This window comes from Pipistrellus kuhlii, unplaced genomic scaffold (assembly GCF_014108245.1).
Source record: "Pipistrellus kuhlii isolate mPipKuh1 unplaced genomic scaffold, mPipKuh1.p scaffold_m20_p_20, whole genome shotgun sequence".
Classification (NCBI taxonomy): Eukaryota; Metazoa; Chordata; class Mammalia; order Chiroptera; family Vespertilionidae; genus Pipistrellus; species Pipistrellus kuhlii.
Genome location: NW_023425516.1, coordinates 1,906,360 through 1,924,187, shown reverse-complemented (window position 1 = coordinate 1,924,187; position 17,828 = coordinate 1,906,360). Strand labels below are relative to the sequence as shown.

Sequence of the window (17,828 nt, the reverse complement as noted above, 5' to 3'; positions counted from 1 at the left end):
TTATTTCACCTTTGTGGATTGAGGCCAACACCAGGGTTGCCCAGCCCTGACTGGAAAAGAGATTTATTAAAATTTCCTTTTATGATTCAGCCTGCAGACTGAAGGGTCCCAGGTTTTATTCTGGTCAGGGGCACATGCCTGGGTTGTGGGCTCAATCCCCAGTGAGGGGCATTCAGGAGGCAGATGGTCAATGATTTTTCTCTCATTATTGATATTTCTATCTTTTTCTCTCTCTCCCTCTCCCTTTGTCTCTGAAATCAATAAAAAAAATATTTTTTTTTAAAAAGAAGAAAATGTCCTGAAAAAAACAAAATGAAATGAGACTGATGAGAAGTTTAGTCCAAATAACCCATTAGAAATTGGTGGATCTGGTGACCTGCTTTGAACAGGATTTAAAGCGTTATAGATCTCCATGGGAATTAGGGAGGTTCTCTTCAAACCTTTAGTGGAGAATTTAAGAGGACAGCTGGTTTGTGCATGTGAAAAGGTATATTGTCAGTAAAAAACCTAGGCTAAGTTCTAGCCTCGGTTTGGATAAACAAAAAATTGGCACGTGGCGTAGAGATTTGTACAAACGCTCTGGTTACTGTCTGGAAGTGGTCACAAAGGGGAATGTTGTGTAGGAGTTCACTGGACAGAAAAGAGGAGGCTAGGCAGAGAGGACTGCGTGCAGTCTTGTAGGCATGAAAGTATGGTGCCTTTGGGTACCAATATAGCTAAAAGCTCACACACTGGGTTCATGTGAAAGAAGGAGCAGATATGAGGTTTGGCTTTTATTCTGTAGAGAGTAGGAAGCCATTAAGATATTTGAGTGAGGTGCAAAATGATCTGATTTGGATCGTAGGAAGACCACTTTGAGGGAGATGATATGAGGGGTTAGAGTTTAGAGGTAGTTAAAAGGCAGAATTGCTATTATCAGCTGGATTTGATACCTGGATTAAGGAAGACAAGTCATAAATGGCAGATTTTGTCTGGCTTGGAAGGATGAGTAGGTGTGATGCCCCTGACACACAGGAGAAGCAGCAGCCTTGGGAGGTGAAACAAGAAGAAATGGGTTGGTTTGGCGCTTGGAGAGGATATGGTGGTGTAGGCTACAGGTGGCCTTTCAGAAGGGTGGGTGGAGCTGGAATTGATGATCAGCGATTCCTTGGGAAAACAGGCTGAGACTGACTGGACTCCAGAGATCACCATTTTAAAGGGGCAGGCCAGCAGAAAGGACCTCAGAGGGGCATGTCAAGAGAGGAGAGATTTGTGTGGCAGTAGCTGGGGAGGAGAGATTTTAAGGCAAGGGAGTCAGCACCCAGATCGGACTTGGCAGAGAAAAGCCAAGAAGAATGAAGAGAGGCCTTTATTATGAGCCTTCATTGTATCATTCTTGATAGTCAAGTAGCTACAAATGGTTATTAAATAAGATAAAGAGTTCGTGTTTGTAAATGAAGATCTCATATAAAATAGTTGGCACTGAGGCCACTGGCCGCGAAAAGAGCCTTGTATTCCAGTGAGCTCCCGTTCACCCACCCTCTGTGGGAACAGCAGGAGTTAGTACACAGAGATGGCCCAAAGGATCCTTCTAATCCCAGAGCCTGCGACTCTGTGGCCTCTTTAAATTTGTGGGAAGAGGAGCAAAATCCCTGGTTTTCTGGGTACTGGAGAGATTCCTGAAGCGGTTCAGGATGTACACTTAGGTCAGCTGGTCTGAATCTTCTAAGTATGACCTCCTCTAACGTCTGACATGGGTGTCTGGGTTGGGCCATGTGTGGACCAGACATCCCCAGGAAAACTGTGGTTGGGTGGCTCTGGGGCAGGTATTCTTACATTATAGAAATTCGCACTTCAGTGGGGACTGGATAGAGTTATCATTGTGTTCTTTTCACAGATTCTATGGAAGTGAAACCCATCATGACCAGAAAGTTGCGGAGGCGACCAAATGACCCTGTCCCCATTCCAGACAAGAGGAGAAAACCTGCTCCTGATATCCATTTGCATCAGGCCTCGATCACTTTTCCCTCTTTCAGACCATCGAATCCTTTGCTTATCCATTTGGCAGAATACACATGGCTCTTGTCCTGCAGAAAAAAGTCGTACTGGATGTGATTGGAAAGCAGGGTGTGGCCATTTTATGATCAGGGTCCTCAATTGCTACTGCAATTAGGATTTATAGAGAGAGTTATTTGGTAAGGTACTTTGTGTTGAAAGTTCAACCTGTTTTAATACTTGGAGATTCAGGGGCAACTGAAAATTTCAAGTGCATTAATTTTTTTTTTACCTGTATAATGAGGACAGTGATAGCTGGCTTTTCTGCCTCAATTATCTGTATCCCTGGATTGCAAACTTGTTAAATTAAAGCAAGTGAGATTTCAGTCAGTCATAAGGAAGCCCCTTTAGTCATAAAAATGGGAACGGGAAGAGGACATGTGGGGAAGTATTGTTTCCGTCCTCTTGAGGATCTAATAAATAGCTTTTTGCATAAAATGGTTCAATTATTTGTCTGCCATCAGGAAAGGGCATAACTGCAGGTTCCTTTCTCTTTACAACTGAGAATGTAAATTGCGAGGGAAGAGTAACCCCGAGTGAAGTCTTCAGATCTTTGGAACAAAAGCACTTTATAAGTTCAGGATGAAGTTATTCTCTTGTGTGCTGCGCACACTATTATTGTAGTTACCTGTTGACGCTCATTCCACCTTTGCATCACTGAAGTTTGTAAGATGGGAGGTATGAATTCTTCTGTATACCCAGTGCCATGACAGTAGGAGAATCAAAAATTTCCAAGAAACAAGCTATCATTGTAAAAATGTCATGTTACATAATCACATTTTGTGAACTAAAATACTGCTTCCATTTTGTTGTATTCTGTTTGCTTGGAAACTGCCTTTCAAACACATTTCCTTAACTCGCAACACCCCAGCTAAACTACTTGTTAACGGATGAACAGATCATGGAGGATCTGAGAACGTTAAATAAGGTACAGTTTTGATTTATTTGAAATCTCAGGGTTGAAATGGTTTTCAGCTTTACTTTGTTCACGTGTTACTTGTTAAATCAGTTTGATACCTTTGACACTGTAAGTTGCATCTGAAGTGATTTTCTCTAAGACTTTTTGTTGTTCTTTCTACAGCTTAAGTCACCCAAGAGACCAGGTAAGTGCATGACATTATTGGCATTTGTGTAGTGTTTTGTTTTTTTTTTTATCATGTTTTTGGAGAAACATGCGAATACCTGACAGGGAATTGTTGCCATTTTCAAAAAGAAAGTGTTCATCATTTGTCTAAATGGACTGGGGTGGTGGTGGTGATTTCTTTTATAAAACTGACACTGACATTTAGTAAGGGAATCATGAAAGCCAAGGGGAACCTTTAGTGCACCCTCTCTTGATTTTTTTTTTTTTTACACCCTGCTGTGTTCAAGTTATGTTTGTCTTTTCCTTTAAATTTATTGTAAAAGAGACATTTGATTGGTTGGCTGGTAACGGTTTTCTTTCTGTGTGGGCATCGGCTATAATATTTAAGTACACACCCGTTCTGAAAATGAAACCAGAGGGGCATGTCAGTATTACTCGCTTTGTGGAGTTAAGCACTAGCCACTGCTGTTGCAGTGCTTTTCAGGAACCGGCTCTGGTCAGGAACTCGCAAGCTGCCCCCAGTGCCAGCCTATAGAGGAGGCTGGCCCAGTGTTCACGGTGCTTTCTTCTAGAGCAGCACTCGAGTCAGTGCTGGGCTGTTAGAGGGAACTCTGGACTGCAAAGCTTTTAAGTACTGTGATTACTCACACATCCCTCTACTCACCATATCTTGGGGAAGAAAACAAGAGTCTTTTTTTTTAAATTTATTTTTTAAAGTAATTTCCTCCTGAGGTCCACAGAGAGGGTCTGAAGGCATGATGGGGAAAGGGTTCTTGGAGTGAGTGTGTGAATTTAGTTTGTTTAAACCCATCGTAGTTACTAGCACTGTCTTAGCTTGACTTGCTCCACCTAGTAATAAATATTTCTAGAAATTATTTCATTTTTAGTAAATTTAAAAAGACGTATCTAATTTTTGCCCTTTGGGCTTAGGTGGATCACTGGGATTTTAGTTCTGCTCTAAGTGACCTTGGGCAAATCCCTTAGCCTGCCTGAGCCTCAGGTTTCTCCTGTGTTCAGTGAGGTTAATCTTCTCCTTGCTTACCTCACAGGTTTGCTTTGAGGATCATAAGATGTACTATACAAGAATTTTATTGGATTCCCATTTATTACAACTGTAAGGATTGATGATTATGATTATTAGTACTTTTTAATAGCATTTCAATTAAAGCATGTTAGCTGGCGGACTCACATGTTTGTTACATGCTTAGTCATTGAAATATTTCATTGGTTTCTCCAGTATCCCCCTCTTCTCCTGAACACTTGCCTGCTACACCAGCTGAGTCTCAAGCCCAGAGATTTGAAGCCCGGATAGAAGATGGCAAATTGTACTATGATAAAAGATGGTAGGTATTGTTGTGGAAAAACACAGATTACTCGTAAGAATCTCAGAAGAACCATTTGGAGAGAGAGCTGGGCCTGTCTACAGTTGTTGTTTGAGAGCATGGCAGCTGCTTAACATACATAGTAATAAATATGGAGTCACATTTAAACGTGCATCAGGAATCATTTGGTTGATGCTACTTGTTAGATCTTTGAAGGCTGTGTTTTTCTAGAACGTGGCCCTCCTTTCTCCATGCTGCTGCTATTACACTAGGATTTGCAGCCTTACATCTTCTGGGATGTCCCTGTAGACTGGGTTTATGCTGATGCACAAATACATAACCTCTGCTAACATTCTGAGATGTTGGCAGAGGTTATTTATTTGGTGAGGGCCCTTTTCCCCTATGTCATCCTGCTGCATGAGTGTTCTAGGAAACATTCTTGGGGGAATTGTGTCCTAAAACATTGCTAGTTTAGATCGAAGACTGGTGGAAATCTTCACACCACCAGTATGCCATTGGAAATAAAAAGGCAGAATAATATGAAAGAACCCCAAAAGTTCATACATTTACTCATTCAGCAAACATTTACTATCTGCTCTGTAACTAGGCATTATGCTAGATATTAAGTCACCCTGGATTCTATCACCTTTTCACAGCTCTTTTAATTCTGATATATTCCGTTATTCATTATCCACATGTGGCATACTTTTAGTTTAGTAAGTCACTGGAGGCCCAGTGAATGAAATTCGTGCATTTGGAGGGGGTGTGGTCCCTCACCCCAGCCTGCCTCTTCGCCTGGGAGCTCTTGAGGGATGTCTGACTGACGGCTTAGGCCTGCTCCTAAGCTGGCAGTTGGACATCTTTAATGCTGCTGCAGAGGTGGGAGAGGTTCCCGCCATGGCCACCTCGCTCGCCAGCCATGAGCCCAGCATTTGGCTGAGCGGCACTCCCCTGTGGGAGCGCACTGACCACCAGGGGGCAGCTCCTGTGTTGAGTGTCTGCCCCCTGGTAGTCAGTGAGCATCATAGTGACTGGTAGTTCCACCGTTTGGTCGATTTGCATATTAGCCTTTTATAATATAGGATGGTAGAAACATTTGCATTCTTTTGCCTTTCTACTTGGTTATATGCAGGATGTTTTCCTGGGTTATTGTATGTTCTATAATATCTCTATATAATGACCTTTTGAGATTCCGTATATTTTTTTAATGGAAGGTTTCAAAATTTGAGTAATGGCTACTTAGAAATTTTTTAGCTTTCTTAAAGAAAAAAAACCAACATTATGTTAGTTACCTTAATAATATTGTACTCCCGAAATTGGCAGAAATGCTTAGTGATCTGGTCATGCCTGAAATAAATAAGTTATGCTTATTAGTTATAGTGGGTTAATTATCCAGTGGATGATGAAGGCTTGCTCTATCTGTAAAGCCTGATCTTAGTGTCTCCTGCCCTTCTCATTTGGCTATTTGGCAATCTTGTGTCTTCTTAATATTGGTTACCAGAACATACCACCACTAGGTGGCAGGCACTAACAGTTCAACACACTGGAGGCAAAATACAATGAAAAATGTTTCAAATAATGAAAACCAAATAGCCTTTAAAGATCTAGCTCACACATAAGAAACATCTTCAAAAATGATGAGGTTTATCACTAATATTTTTATGGATCTGTGAGTCCTAAAGCCATATGATCTTTCAAATAATGTTCATTTTATAATTGTGTTGCTTCAGTTCTGCCTCTTTCTAAGGCTTAATCCTTCAATTTTATGAGACAAGTCTTAAGGGTGAAAGTGTGGTAAAATAAAATTCTTGTTTTTATAAAGAAAGGACCTACAGTAAAGAGTGGCCAGGTTTGCTGTGTTAGACCTCCTAAGCATTTTGAAGGAATTTTAGTCTTTCTCATAATGGCGCCAGAAAATTTTAAAATAAATTCTTTGGGAGCATTTTACTTTTTCAGTGAATTTAAAGCTGCTTTTATTCTGTTAAACATTGAGACTTGTTTTCTTTTGTGTTCTGTGTGTTTCTCTTATTTGGCCTTGGCAGTCCAAGTTCAAGCACATTTGTTTCAGTAGGTCCCTGCCTTCTGCATTTGGAAGGTGTTCATGGGAGTCCTGGCCGCCACGTTTACCTATACAGACCGGCTTCTCGTATCTCTCCAGGCTCTGCTCTTTGCCTTTTGTGTCCCTGTCAGTTGGAGGCTGCCATTTTTCTTTTTTCAGCATCATGGCCTGTGGCTGAGAGGTCAACTGAATCACTTTTATGTTCTTTCCAGTGGTGTGGAGTATTTTGGCAAAAGTACTTCTGGCAAAACATGTTTCATTGAGTTTTAAATGACTTAAGCAAAATGAGTGTGATTCGTGCTTCCCATCTTGGCAAGAACACTTATCAAGCTACATTTCGTTTTGAAAGATAAGCATCTTCCCTTTGCCTTGGTTTTATACATACTGCGTGTAAGGCATTTTATATCCTGCTGTAAGTTTTCCTCACATTTTGATTTGGACTAATGACCCTTCTTAGGAAGTACTGTGAAAGTAGCTGATACTTTAAAATAACTAACTGCTGGTGCTGGCAGACTGTTGATTCTCTCCTCACATTAAATCTGGGGCTGCTAATGTGAATCAGAAATGAAGTCACGCACTCGATTGAGTGGATTTAACCGTCTAGCTTTCAGCTGACAACACTGTTAAAACAGTGAATGCTTCCAACTAGAATTGGGGCTCCTGGAGGTACTGTAGCTGTGACATGGTCTTTTCTTTTGAAGTGAAACTTAATGTGAGGATTCCCAGTAGGATACAAAATTAAGTTCTACCTCCTCCCTGCCCCACTTTTTGACCCACCTTTCTAAAGAAATTGCTTTCTTCCATAATAGTAGTGGTGATTCTAGTTCATTGGGTTTAACAGTAGTGGCAAAACTTTAAGAGCTTAATTGCAGGGATTCCCAGGTCAGAATTTCCATTAGTAATAAAGTTAGCTTGACATTTGGGGCTTGTCCTCTGAGGCTACTTAAGTTATTATTATTATTTTTTTTTCCCCCAGCAGAAATGAGTTGTAGCTTGTAAAATGGGTTAATTGGCAAAAAAGTGATAATGTACATTTTTACTTCTGTAGCTCGATTGATGTTACTTTTGAGCATCTTTTTATGTCTAAATCTATTTTGAATTTCTGCTCTTTTATTAGTCTTTAGAAATTGGAAAGTAAATTTGTATTTTAAGGTTGTCATGTACTTTTAGCTTCATCTGTAAAATACCCCACCCTCCACATGAGCACTTTATTTGTTCATAGAATTCAGATATTTTAATAGATTTGATATCCAGGGGTGATGGTTCCCCAAGGCCATTATGATGTGGCACATAAGTATCCCCTGGAGGTCCCAAAAACTCTGCTTCAGCGAATCAGTTGAGTTGGAAGTTCTCCAGGAGCAAATAGTGACCATTGATGGACATTCAAGCCACCACCATGTATTTGGTGATTCCAGAGCAGGTACACTGGGAGGTGGCCAGATACTTACCTCCCAGACCATATCTCAGGGCTGAGAGACTGGATTGCATTGTTTACTCCTAATGCTCACTTTTAAGCCAGTCAGGTGTGTGGGGGTTTGGCCTCTGAGCATATCTCAGGAGAATTGTTTGAATAGTCTCCCTGAGTTAATGTGTCTTTAACAGACATTAGGATAAAATTTGTGACATTAAATTTTCTTTTTACCCCATCTTTCTTATTTGGGTATTGTCCAGTACCATGACTTAAGAAGATACTACATAGTTTTTAATATAAGTAATGCCTGTTTATTTTTGAAAAAAGAAAACTGTGCAATAAAAGGAATACCATTCTTAGTTTAAATTTTTTTAAATAAAATTTTAATATACATTTTAATTTATAAATTAACCATTTTTTTCTGGGTGTATGATACACATGTAATATGCAAATGTTTTGTTACATACACAGGAACATATGGACATAGTTATTTTCCTCTATTTAGCAATCTATTGAGCATGTTTCCACACTAGTAATATACTTCTGCACCACATCCATGACCTTCCTTTATTTAGAAAGTAGTGTCAGAATGACTTGAGGCTAGTTGCCTATTATCTTGTAATAAATCACAGTCCCTATTCAATAGTTGTGAATGTTCTCCCCGCTATAGTTTTATTCTAACCATTTATACAGGGCAGTTGGATTAGATGAGGGGGGGGAAACTTTAGTTTGAGTTTCCTCATGCACTGTGGAAGCCGAACCTTGCAATATTAATCTCTCGCCAAAAGCCACTTTGAAGCTGGATCTAAACCATTTTTGCTGTTCTAATTGCATTTAGGATTCAATTTCTTTTAGCAGTGTTTTCAGGAACTCAGTTGACTTGGAAACCTGAGTTTTTAGCTCCTAAGTAGCAGGTTAAAGAGTGCTTAGAGCCTAGATTGGAAAAAGCTGATTGTGGAAGTGAACTACATCCTTTACTAGTAATGTCTTGGCAGTAGATTACTTTATTATGCCGGTAAAATAGTTTGCTTTCTTCTCTTACGGAAATAATGATAAGAAGCAGTGCTTTGTTGGGAGATGCATTTTGTTTTTGGTGGAACTTGCTTGAGTTAGTGGGTCTGTTAAGCCAGGTCTATGTGGCCAGAATGAACCAACGGTGATGTTCTTGACTGAACAGGGACTGGTCCAGGCCAGGGCTGCCAGTAGCAGTTTAGCTGCTTTTGTAATCCAGCAGCTGCTCCTTCATCCTGTGGCAGCTGCTATTTCTCATTTGGGCTTTTTCCCTGGCTTCCTCATTTTTATCCTTGGCCTTGTCCTGCAGTTGTAGAAGTCAAAGGCGGTCCTTCACTATAGCCCAGGGGACTAGATATAGAGGCTGAAAGGGGAGTGTCCGTCATGTTCACTACATTCAGAGCAACTGTCCTGACTGACCAGGCCATGTTAGATGCTCTGATGCACATCACCTAGTGACTGCTGGTCAGTTGTGATTATTTAATCTCCTTTGCTGCATTGTATTTGAAGTTCCATGGCAGCAGGGACCTTGTTGCCTTCTTCACTGTCTGCCTCCAGCCTCCAACATAGAGTACACAATGAGTGATTAATGAGTGTTTGTTGAATGAGTGGCCAAAGTAAAGGCTGGATTTGACCTTCTTATTGGTGATTTATTTGGACAATTACAAGATAACAGACCAGTTTTTCAGCCCTTCTATTGTTTTAACCACCCAGTCTTTAATGTTTTGGGGGGTGAAACCAAGTTTTACTTGAAAAATTATAATTTACTTTTTGAACTGTGTCATATAGTTCAAGTAAAAAAGTAAATATAGCTAGGTGTGGTGCATGGCTCAGTGGTTGAGTGTCAACCTTTGAAACCGATTATGGTTGATGACTGGTCAGGGCACATGCCCAGTGTGGGGCATGCAGGAATCAACAGATCGATGATTCTCTTTCATCATTAATGTGTCTGTCTGTCTCTTTCCCTTCCTCTCTGAAATCAATAAACAAATATATTTAAAAAAAAAAAAAGCAAATATAGAGTTAATTTCCTAGCCCTTTTCTTGCCCTCCCCTTTCCTGACTGCAAAGGGACCAAGGAATATAAATTTAGAAGATTAGGAGATAATCATCTACTCTAACCCAAGGTTGGAAGACTTTAAATTAAATCTGAAATCCAGACTCTTTCTCAAATGTCAATTAGGTCTCCTTTAATTACATTTTTTATTCTGATGATATGTTCTTCCTTTCTTCCTAAAAAATATCTGTGCCTTTAACAGTACTGTATATTTTATACCTAAAATTTTTCAGGTGGGTAGATCTTATGTAGAATGTTGTTACCACAAAAACGCCCACAGAAAAACAATCACAATAAAGAGGGCAGGGTGAAGCTTTGGGAGGTGACATATACATGTGTAGGCAAATGCAGGTTAACGGTAATAAATATCGGGTCTAGTAATAATTAATGTCGTTTTTAACATTCGTTTAAAATCTTGCTTGGCATTGACTTGTATTGACATAACCTTCAAACACGTGGTATCTACAGAACGTGTGAAGTGCAATTAACAAGTTTTGCTTGAAAAAGTTTGTGTTTGGTTTGGTTTTTGTTGCAAAACTAGGGCTAAGAAGATGGCAGATGAAGAGCATATTAGGCACTGTATGCTTTACCAGTTCTAATTAGGAAGAAAAGCAAGTGAGGCTGCAAAAAACATCTGTAGTGCTCTTGGTCAAGATGCAGTTAGCGCCAGAAAATGTCAGCGTTGGTTTGAGAAATTTCGCGAGGGAAATTTTTCGTTAGATGACAAGAGTGGTCGAGGCCGTGTGTCCAATTTTGATCAAGAAGCTCTTCAGGCTCGAAAAAAAAGAAAAAAAAAAGCAAAAAAAAAAAGCTCTTCAAGCTCTTTTGGTGCAAAATCCTCAAATTACCCAACAAGAGCTTGCGACAACTTTAAATTGTTCACAAAAAACAATTTCCAATCAATTGCGTGCACTTGGCAAAGTCCAAAAGTTTGGAAAATGGGTTCCTCATGAGTTGACCGACAACAACCGTAATCAAAGAGTCACAATTTGCAGTTCGCTCCTCTCTCGTCAAAACCGTTTGCCGTTTTTAGAGCAAATTGTTACCGGAGATGAAGAATGGGTGCTGTATGTTAATTTGAAAAGGCGGCCTCAATGGTTGGACAAAAATGAGGCTCCGCAGCCCACGCCAAAACCTGACTTGCATGCGAAAAAAGTGATGTTGTGTGTTTGGTGGAATTTTAAAGGAATTCTTCATTATGAACTTTTACCATCTACCCAAACCATTACAAGTGCAGTGTATAGTGCCCAATTGGAAAGGTTAGCCCAAGCTTTAAGAGAAAAAGAACCCCGCGCTGATTAATCGGAAGGGCGTAATTCTTCACCACGATAACGCACGACTGCATACTGCAAGAATCACTGCTGAAAAACTGCGCCAGTTGGAATGGGAAGTTCTCCCTCAACCTGCATATTCTCCTGATATTGCCCCTTCCGATTACCATTTGTTTCGTTCTTTGCAAAACTTTCTTCTTGGAAAAAAATTTAATAATGAAGAATGCCTCAAAAATGCATTGACCGAATTTTTTGCATCAAAATCACAAGAATTTTACAACAGAGGTATTAAAATGCTTCCTGAGCGTTGGGCACAAGTAGTAGAAAACAACGGCAACTATATTGTTGATTAAATTTTATTGTTTAAATAAATTCGATTTAAAAAAAGTATTAGAAAACGACATTAATTATTACTAGACCTAATAGTAATACAAAATAAACCGGGTTTGTGTACTCACAACTGTAACTGACTTTTGTCCACCCCTGTATGTCTATGGTCTTGATGGTGATATGATTTCGCGGGTGTATACTTATCCCCAAACTCATAATATATGTACAGCACTTTATATTTCAGTCATACTTCAGTGAAGTGGTTAAAGGAATAAACTTGTGTCCGTTTTTGGCAGGTACCACAAGAGCCAAGCAATCTATCTGGAGTCGAAGGACAACCAGAAACTGAGCTGTGTGATCAGCTCTGTCGGAGCCAATGAGGTAGGGACCAAACTCCCTCACCCTTTAGGAAAGCAAAAGGTGACAACCTGCTCTCAGGGGGAGGCCACTGAGAAAGTGCAGTGGAGTCATGTGTTATATGTGGGTTAGAGTCTAATTCAGCGCTTTCAGGCGGAAACTACATGTAGGCAAAATCACCCTTGAAGGGTTCCTTACTTTGCTTGACTGCAGTACAGGTGGATAGTGTATTCCTTATGCATGGGTCTTCAAACTTCTCTCATTATGAGAATCACCTGGTGGAGTTGTTAAAACACAGATTCCCGGATCCCAACTATAAGAAGTGCTATCAGGAATCTGTGTTTTAACACCTCCACCAGGTGATTCTCATAATGAGAGAAGTTTGAAGACCCCTGCCTTATGGTATCTGTGAACTATCTGTGCAATAATTGAGTTGGGAACCACTTGTTAGACAACAGGAAAGTGAACAAAAAGGCAAGTCTGTGTGATTTCTGTGCTTTCAAATCCTGCTGCTTTTTAAGGTAACCATACACTGAGCCTGACTATGGAGCATACTCAATCTACGTCTGTTCTTTCTCTAGAATGTTTATGTGTATTGATGGATTTGTTTTGTGCCGTGAAGTTGTATCGAGACATCTAGCACAGGGTCTGGCACACAGTAAGTGCTCAGTAAATGGATATTGGTCTGATCTGACCCACACACTACTCCTTGCCTGCTGTTATTCTAATCTGACATGTCCTGTTGTGCCTCTGAACAATGAGCTTCCATTTCAGTGTTGGTTTCCCCCTTTAGGATGGGGACTGGTTGTAAAGTTATTTCACAGGGTTATGCTCAAGGATGATATGACTGGCCTGTGAGTTCTCCGAATGACCCTTCATTAGGAGGGTGTCAGCAGTGTGTAACCTGCATTATTAGTAGTTAAAAAAAAGTGTTAAACTTTAATGCTGATTGGCTTGGCTCAGTCTTTTATCAGTCCACAAATGTTTGCAGCAAAATTAATTTTTATGTGTCTACCCTCTAACTTTTGTACAAATGCACAACAAATCTAATGAAACTGGATTATGAAATAACTTAAGCCTCTTCTATTCTCCCAGCTTTCTGAATTGAAAATGCCCTTAAATGTGACTAGTTTGCATAATGATTGTTTACTTACAAGTTAGGGAGAGCCTTCCGGAAAAATGAATGTCATTCTTCTCTGGGTTCAGGATCTGTTTCACTTCAAGCCAAGTCAAAACCAGAACAGGCGATCTAATAAACAACACCTGCTGCTCAGCAAGTGTTGTCATTTCACATCGGAGTTTTGCACGTGGCCGTGTGCACTGCTGTCCCTAGCGTGCGGTCTCCTAGTACCTAAACCCAACTTCAGGTGTAGTGCACTGTTCTCTCTGACTCTTCAAGATTTTTCAGGAAAATAGAAATGCAAGTTAGATTTTTCTCTCTCTGTGTTGAATATTGTTACCCTTTGACATAATAGAGTGTCAGTGAGGTCTGACAAGGAAACAGTGACATTGAGGCATGTCTCCGGGAGGGGAGACGCTTCAGTGCATTAGAGGCTCGCAACTCTGGGGACAGGAAAATATTTCTCACTTCTTGGAAGTATTCCAGCTCATGTTTCAGGTCACATCCTAAGTGGCAGTGGAGCTGCTTGGCCTTTGCATAACGTTACTTTGTACAGATTTGTGGGCACATCTGAACGTGTTGGTGACTTCCCAGTTCAGCCCTCCTTGGGGTCAGTTTTTAGTTGAAAATGGTTTCTTAGAGATTCCGATTCATGCAAGGACTTTAACTTTAAAGTTCAACCCACTGGTTTAAAAATAAAGTCTGTTGCTAAATAGTCACAGTAAAGAAACTGAGAATAAACTTTTTAAAACCTGAAAACTTAAAAACAAAAAACAAAAAAAACCTGAAAATTAAGCAGGGGAGGTAGAATATATGTCTGTAAACTTGTACTTGTATATATGTGATGCAGATAAAAAAAAAATGCTTTTGGCTTCATCTAATTGCATTGTTAATTAAACACACGAGAGAACTGATGAAAAGAGTCAGGGGCTGGGTTAGTGGAGAAGAGCAAGGGCTTTGATGTCAGATGCCAGGGTTCACAGAGGACACATGACTTAGCCTCGCTGTTCTATGAAAGGGGGGGCGATGCTAGTACTTAACTTTGTCAGGGGATAGGAGGAGTGCCTGAGGTGGAGGAGGCTCAACTTGACCAGCAGTGTCTGGCCCACGGTAGCTCCTTGTTGAGGTGTGCCAGTTCTTCCTTCCTTCCTCATTGAGTGCACTTGTCAGCCGGGCAGATCCCTGCTGCAGGGTTCATTCTCAGTTCTACAGAAGAAAGTGTCTGCCTGTGAAATGCAAAACATGCTATTTCCTCTGTGGGAAAACGATATGGTTGGAGGGAAGGACTGTCAAAATATTTCCTAATTTGATCGAAAGTGATGAATCTGTGTATCTTGAATGTTGATTAACTTTGTAGTCAAACTAAATAAAAAAGAGCCCTTAAGATCAATGCTAAATGGAATGCAGTATCATTGTGCTTTCCATTTTCTTTCTTTAAAAAATTTTTTTTAAAAATTGATTTCAGAGAAAGAGAGAAAGAAACATCTCTGATGAGTGAGAACGAACCAACGATCGGCTGCCTCCTGTATACCTCCTACTGGGGTTCATGTACCCTTGACTGGAATTGAATCTGGGACTCTTCAGTCCACAGGCTAACGCTGGGTCCACTGAGTATAGGGCTCCATTTTCTTGAAGGTGTAAGAGAGATGGCTGGGAGAAATGAGTTCAAGGTTGATGCCAACTGTCTACATTAGAGGCGTGCCTTTAGGAGAGCCAAAGGTCAAGGAGGTGCTTTCGAAGTCCTTGCAAATTGACCGGAAGAGGTTGCCAGTTTTCTGCCCACACCTAATTTATGCAAATATTTTTATGCTCTGGAAGACTTATCATTCTCAGCCTTTCTCTTTCCCTCTCTGCAGATCTGGGTGAGAAAGACCAGTGACAGCACCAAGATGAGGATTTACTTGGGCCAGCTTCATCGTGGGCTCTTCGTGATCCGCCGGAGGTCAGCGGCTTGACTTTCTACAGTGCGCTTCTTCCCTTGACCCTTTTTCTGAAGTGGTTTTTGGTTTTCTTTTTAATAGAAAGTTTTTAACTTGGGAATTGCTCCTTGGCCTTGGACTATGAAAAACACTGTTGTGGATTCTGCAAGGCACTTTCGTGGCCAGTGGCTCCCATCTCTGTTTCATTCTTTGCTTCCTCGACTTCTTCCCCTCATCAGTCACATAAGACGATTTTATTTTCAGGCATATTGGAAATTTAACTCTGGGCTTTGTTGTCATCCCCCCTCTTCTCTCCCCCCGCCTCCCCCCAAGCTTCCTTTGAGTTTGAAGGGACTTTTTTTAAATTTTATTATCTTTATGTGTTTCTACCATGAAGAGGAGCAGGAAGGGATACACTCAACAATGGATTTTCATGTTTTGAATCTGATTAGTGGATCATGTATCTATTTCCCTTGTCGAGCCTAATTCAGTGTTTCCCCAGAAGCTTGGGGCAGAGGTCCTTGCAGAAGGAGATTAATTCTGCTGGCTCTCAGCCTTCTCCGAGAAATAAATGCCTTGTGGAACATCTGTCGTGTGCCATCCACTCCACTGGCTGAACGACAGAAAAATTTGCCTGAGGGACTGTGTGCACTGAAGTAATTGGGGCTGGGGGGAAGGACATTTCATATTCATAATGTGCTGAAGATATCATATTTTAAATGTTATTTAATACACAAGTAGTTTATTCGTTCCAGCTTGAGCTGGAAACAAGAAGTGGTCATTTCAGACAATTTCATTTGCAATTAATTTTCCCTCACCCAGTAGGTGAAGAGACCTACCACAGGCTGATTATCTGGGTTATCTAAGTTTGGGAGGGAGATTGATGAATGAGAGTCTGCAGCTACCAAAAGACTCTCACTCATAATTCAAATTGCACTCTTGTCACCGATCCCATTATTGCACATTGGCCATTCCAAACCCGTGGAACCTTGTTGTCAGCACTCGCAGCCTCCTGGAGGTCTGGCCCAGGTCGAGGACAGAAGGCTGTGCTCGCTGCCACTAAACCCACTCTTCCTAATGAGTTCTGATTCATTGGAAGAATCACTCCTTGCTCCCTTTTCCTCATTCCTACAACGAGAGAATGACTTGTTGGGTTCTGGGGTTTGTTGTATTCTAGTTGCCACCTGATAATGTTTACCAAGTTTTAGGGGTCAAAGCACGTGCTAGCATCTCTGTGGGCAATGAGTAGACTTGATATGTCCTAGGAAACCTTTGTACATAGCTCCCTTGGTCTCAAGTGATTCCCTTCGTGTTGTCTCTCTATGTTCACACCCCAACACAAGTCGCAAGTCATGGGGCTGTGATCACAGGTACATCACCTCCGAAGTCCTGCCTTCGACAGAGACCAAACGTTACTGACTCAGAGTAAAGACTTGTACAGATATATTTTTGTTTTAATTTATAATCTATTTTTTTTTCCATTTTTTTATTCTGGCGATGGAGTTTCATTTAAAAACAGGATAAAGAGTGCTGTTCATCAAAAGTTGCCTGGGCCTTTTGTGTTTGTTCTCTGCCCCAGGCCCTCCCATTATTAGGATGTTGACTTCAGTGAACCACATCCCCAGTAAAGTGGGGTTTCACATTTTGTTTCTTCTTGGCAGCCGTGGCCGTTTGAGGTTTCTCTCTTGCCTGAATTGTCACTGTGGTGTGTGTAACATTCCGTAATGGCAGGTACTGGTTGTCATCTAGTGCCCTGAGATGGAAATTATTTAGATATATTTAGTATGTGTTGCCATCAAAGAGGTTTTTTTGTTTGTTTTAATGATTGTATTAACTTGTCTTCCTAACAGCACACCAGAATTTGATTTTGGGGGGAAAGGATTGTATTGGTAACTGTTGGGGATTCAACATTGAGCAGCAAGTTGCCCTTTTCCCTGCCTTGCCTGGTGTTTTTGTGAAGTAACTATTTGATGACCAGGATCTGGACACTTTTGCCTTTTCTCTTCTGTAAATTTGAGGGTGTTGGGGCCTTGGGGAGGCATGGTCTTGGCCCCATGACTGCCTTTTGCCCCTCGTATTCTCATAACTCTTGAAATCAGGATCCTAGTGAAAATGAAGGAAAATGTGATTTAGTACAGTAAAGTATGTTCCCGATCCCAGAAGGTTTATTAGTTTTTACTTAGTTACTCCAGAGATGAAAAAATCAACATTTCAACCTCTCCAATGCCTCTGCAGTGACCAGGAGTGCAAGAACCCACTCATTAGGAGATGGAGGAGCTTTTGTGATGGGGAAATGAATGAGAGGGGAGCACAGATTTTGTGACTCCTATAATAAGAGGGGGCTGGCGTTTAGCCTAGCTGGCCATTCTTTAAAAGTTTTGTCTCTCACTAGACCCAGGGCACAGATGAGTTCCCAAATTCAACTATTTTTTGCAAATGATATTTGATAAAGGTTGGTGCAGACACTTTTGATCAAGAACCTGTATTTATGTGTTTTTGATGAAGAACTTGGATATGTGTAATTCTGATCAACAACCTGTTCATACATGTGTTCAGCTCCAGGCATCTGTCTCAAGTACACAGTGTTTGCTATCCACGTGTCCTAGTATTTACCTCCTTTTGAGGGTTTTGTATATTTCTCCAACTCTTTCTCTCCCTAAGCCTCTTGAACAGTTTCCATATTTTGGTAGCCATGCCAAAACCAGGATATTTTAAATTGTTTGAATACCAGTATTTGTGGGTGTCTAACTACCTAACATAACTTAGTTTAAAAAAAAAACAAAACAAAAAACTTCTAACTGGGGCCAGTGTAAGATCCTAGAGGCTGATCTGCAAATCAAGCTATTTATATTCT

General features: G+C 40.7%; 1 protein-coding gene across 2 annotated transcripts in view; it reads left to right on the top strand.

Annotated features, from left to right (window-relative positions):
* SUDS3 (SDS3 homolog, SIN3A corepressor complex component) overlaps positions 1–17,566 on the top strand; it is a 30,782-nt gene extending 13,216 nt beyond the window's left edge. Inside the window, exons 7-12 of one of the 2 annotated variants that reach the window (XM_036449577.2) lie at positions 1,877–1,972; positions 2,901–2,962; positions 3,116–3,137; positions 4,356–4,461; positions 11,875–11,959; positions 14,912–17,566. In XM_036449577.2, the coding sequence (XP_036305470.1) occupies positions 1,877–1,972; positions 2,901–2,962; positions 3,116–3,137; positions 4,356–4,461; positions 11,875–11,959; positions 14,912–15,010 (470 nt within the window). In that variant the 3' untranslated portion in view covers positions 15,011–17,566. The remainder of the gene's footprint in view (positions 1–1,876; positions 1,973–2,900; positions 2,963–3,115; positions 3,138–4,355; positions 4,462–11,874; positions 11,960–14,911) is intronic. The other variant, XM_036449578.2, reaches the window with a different exon arrangement.
* Positions 17,567–17,828: the final 262 nt, after the last annotated feature.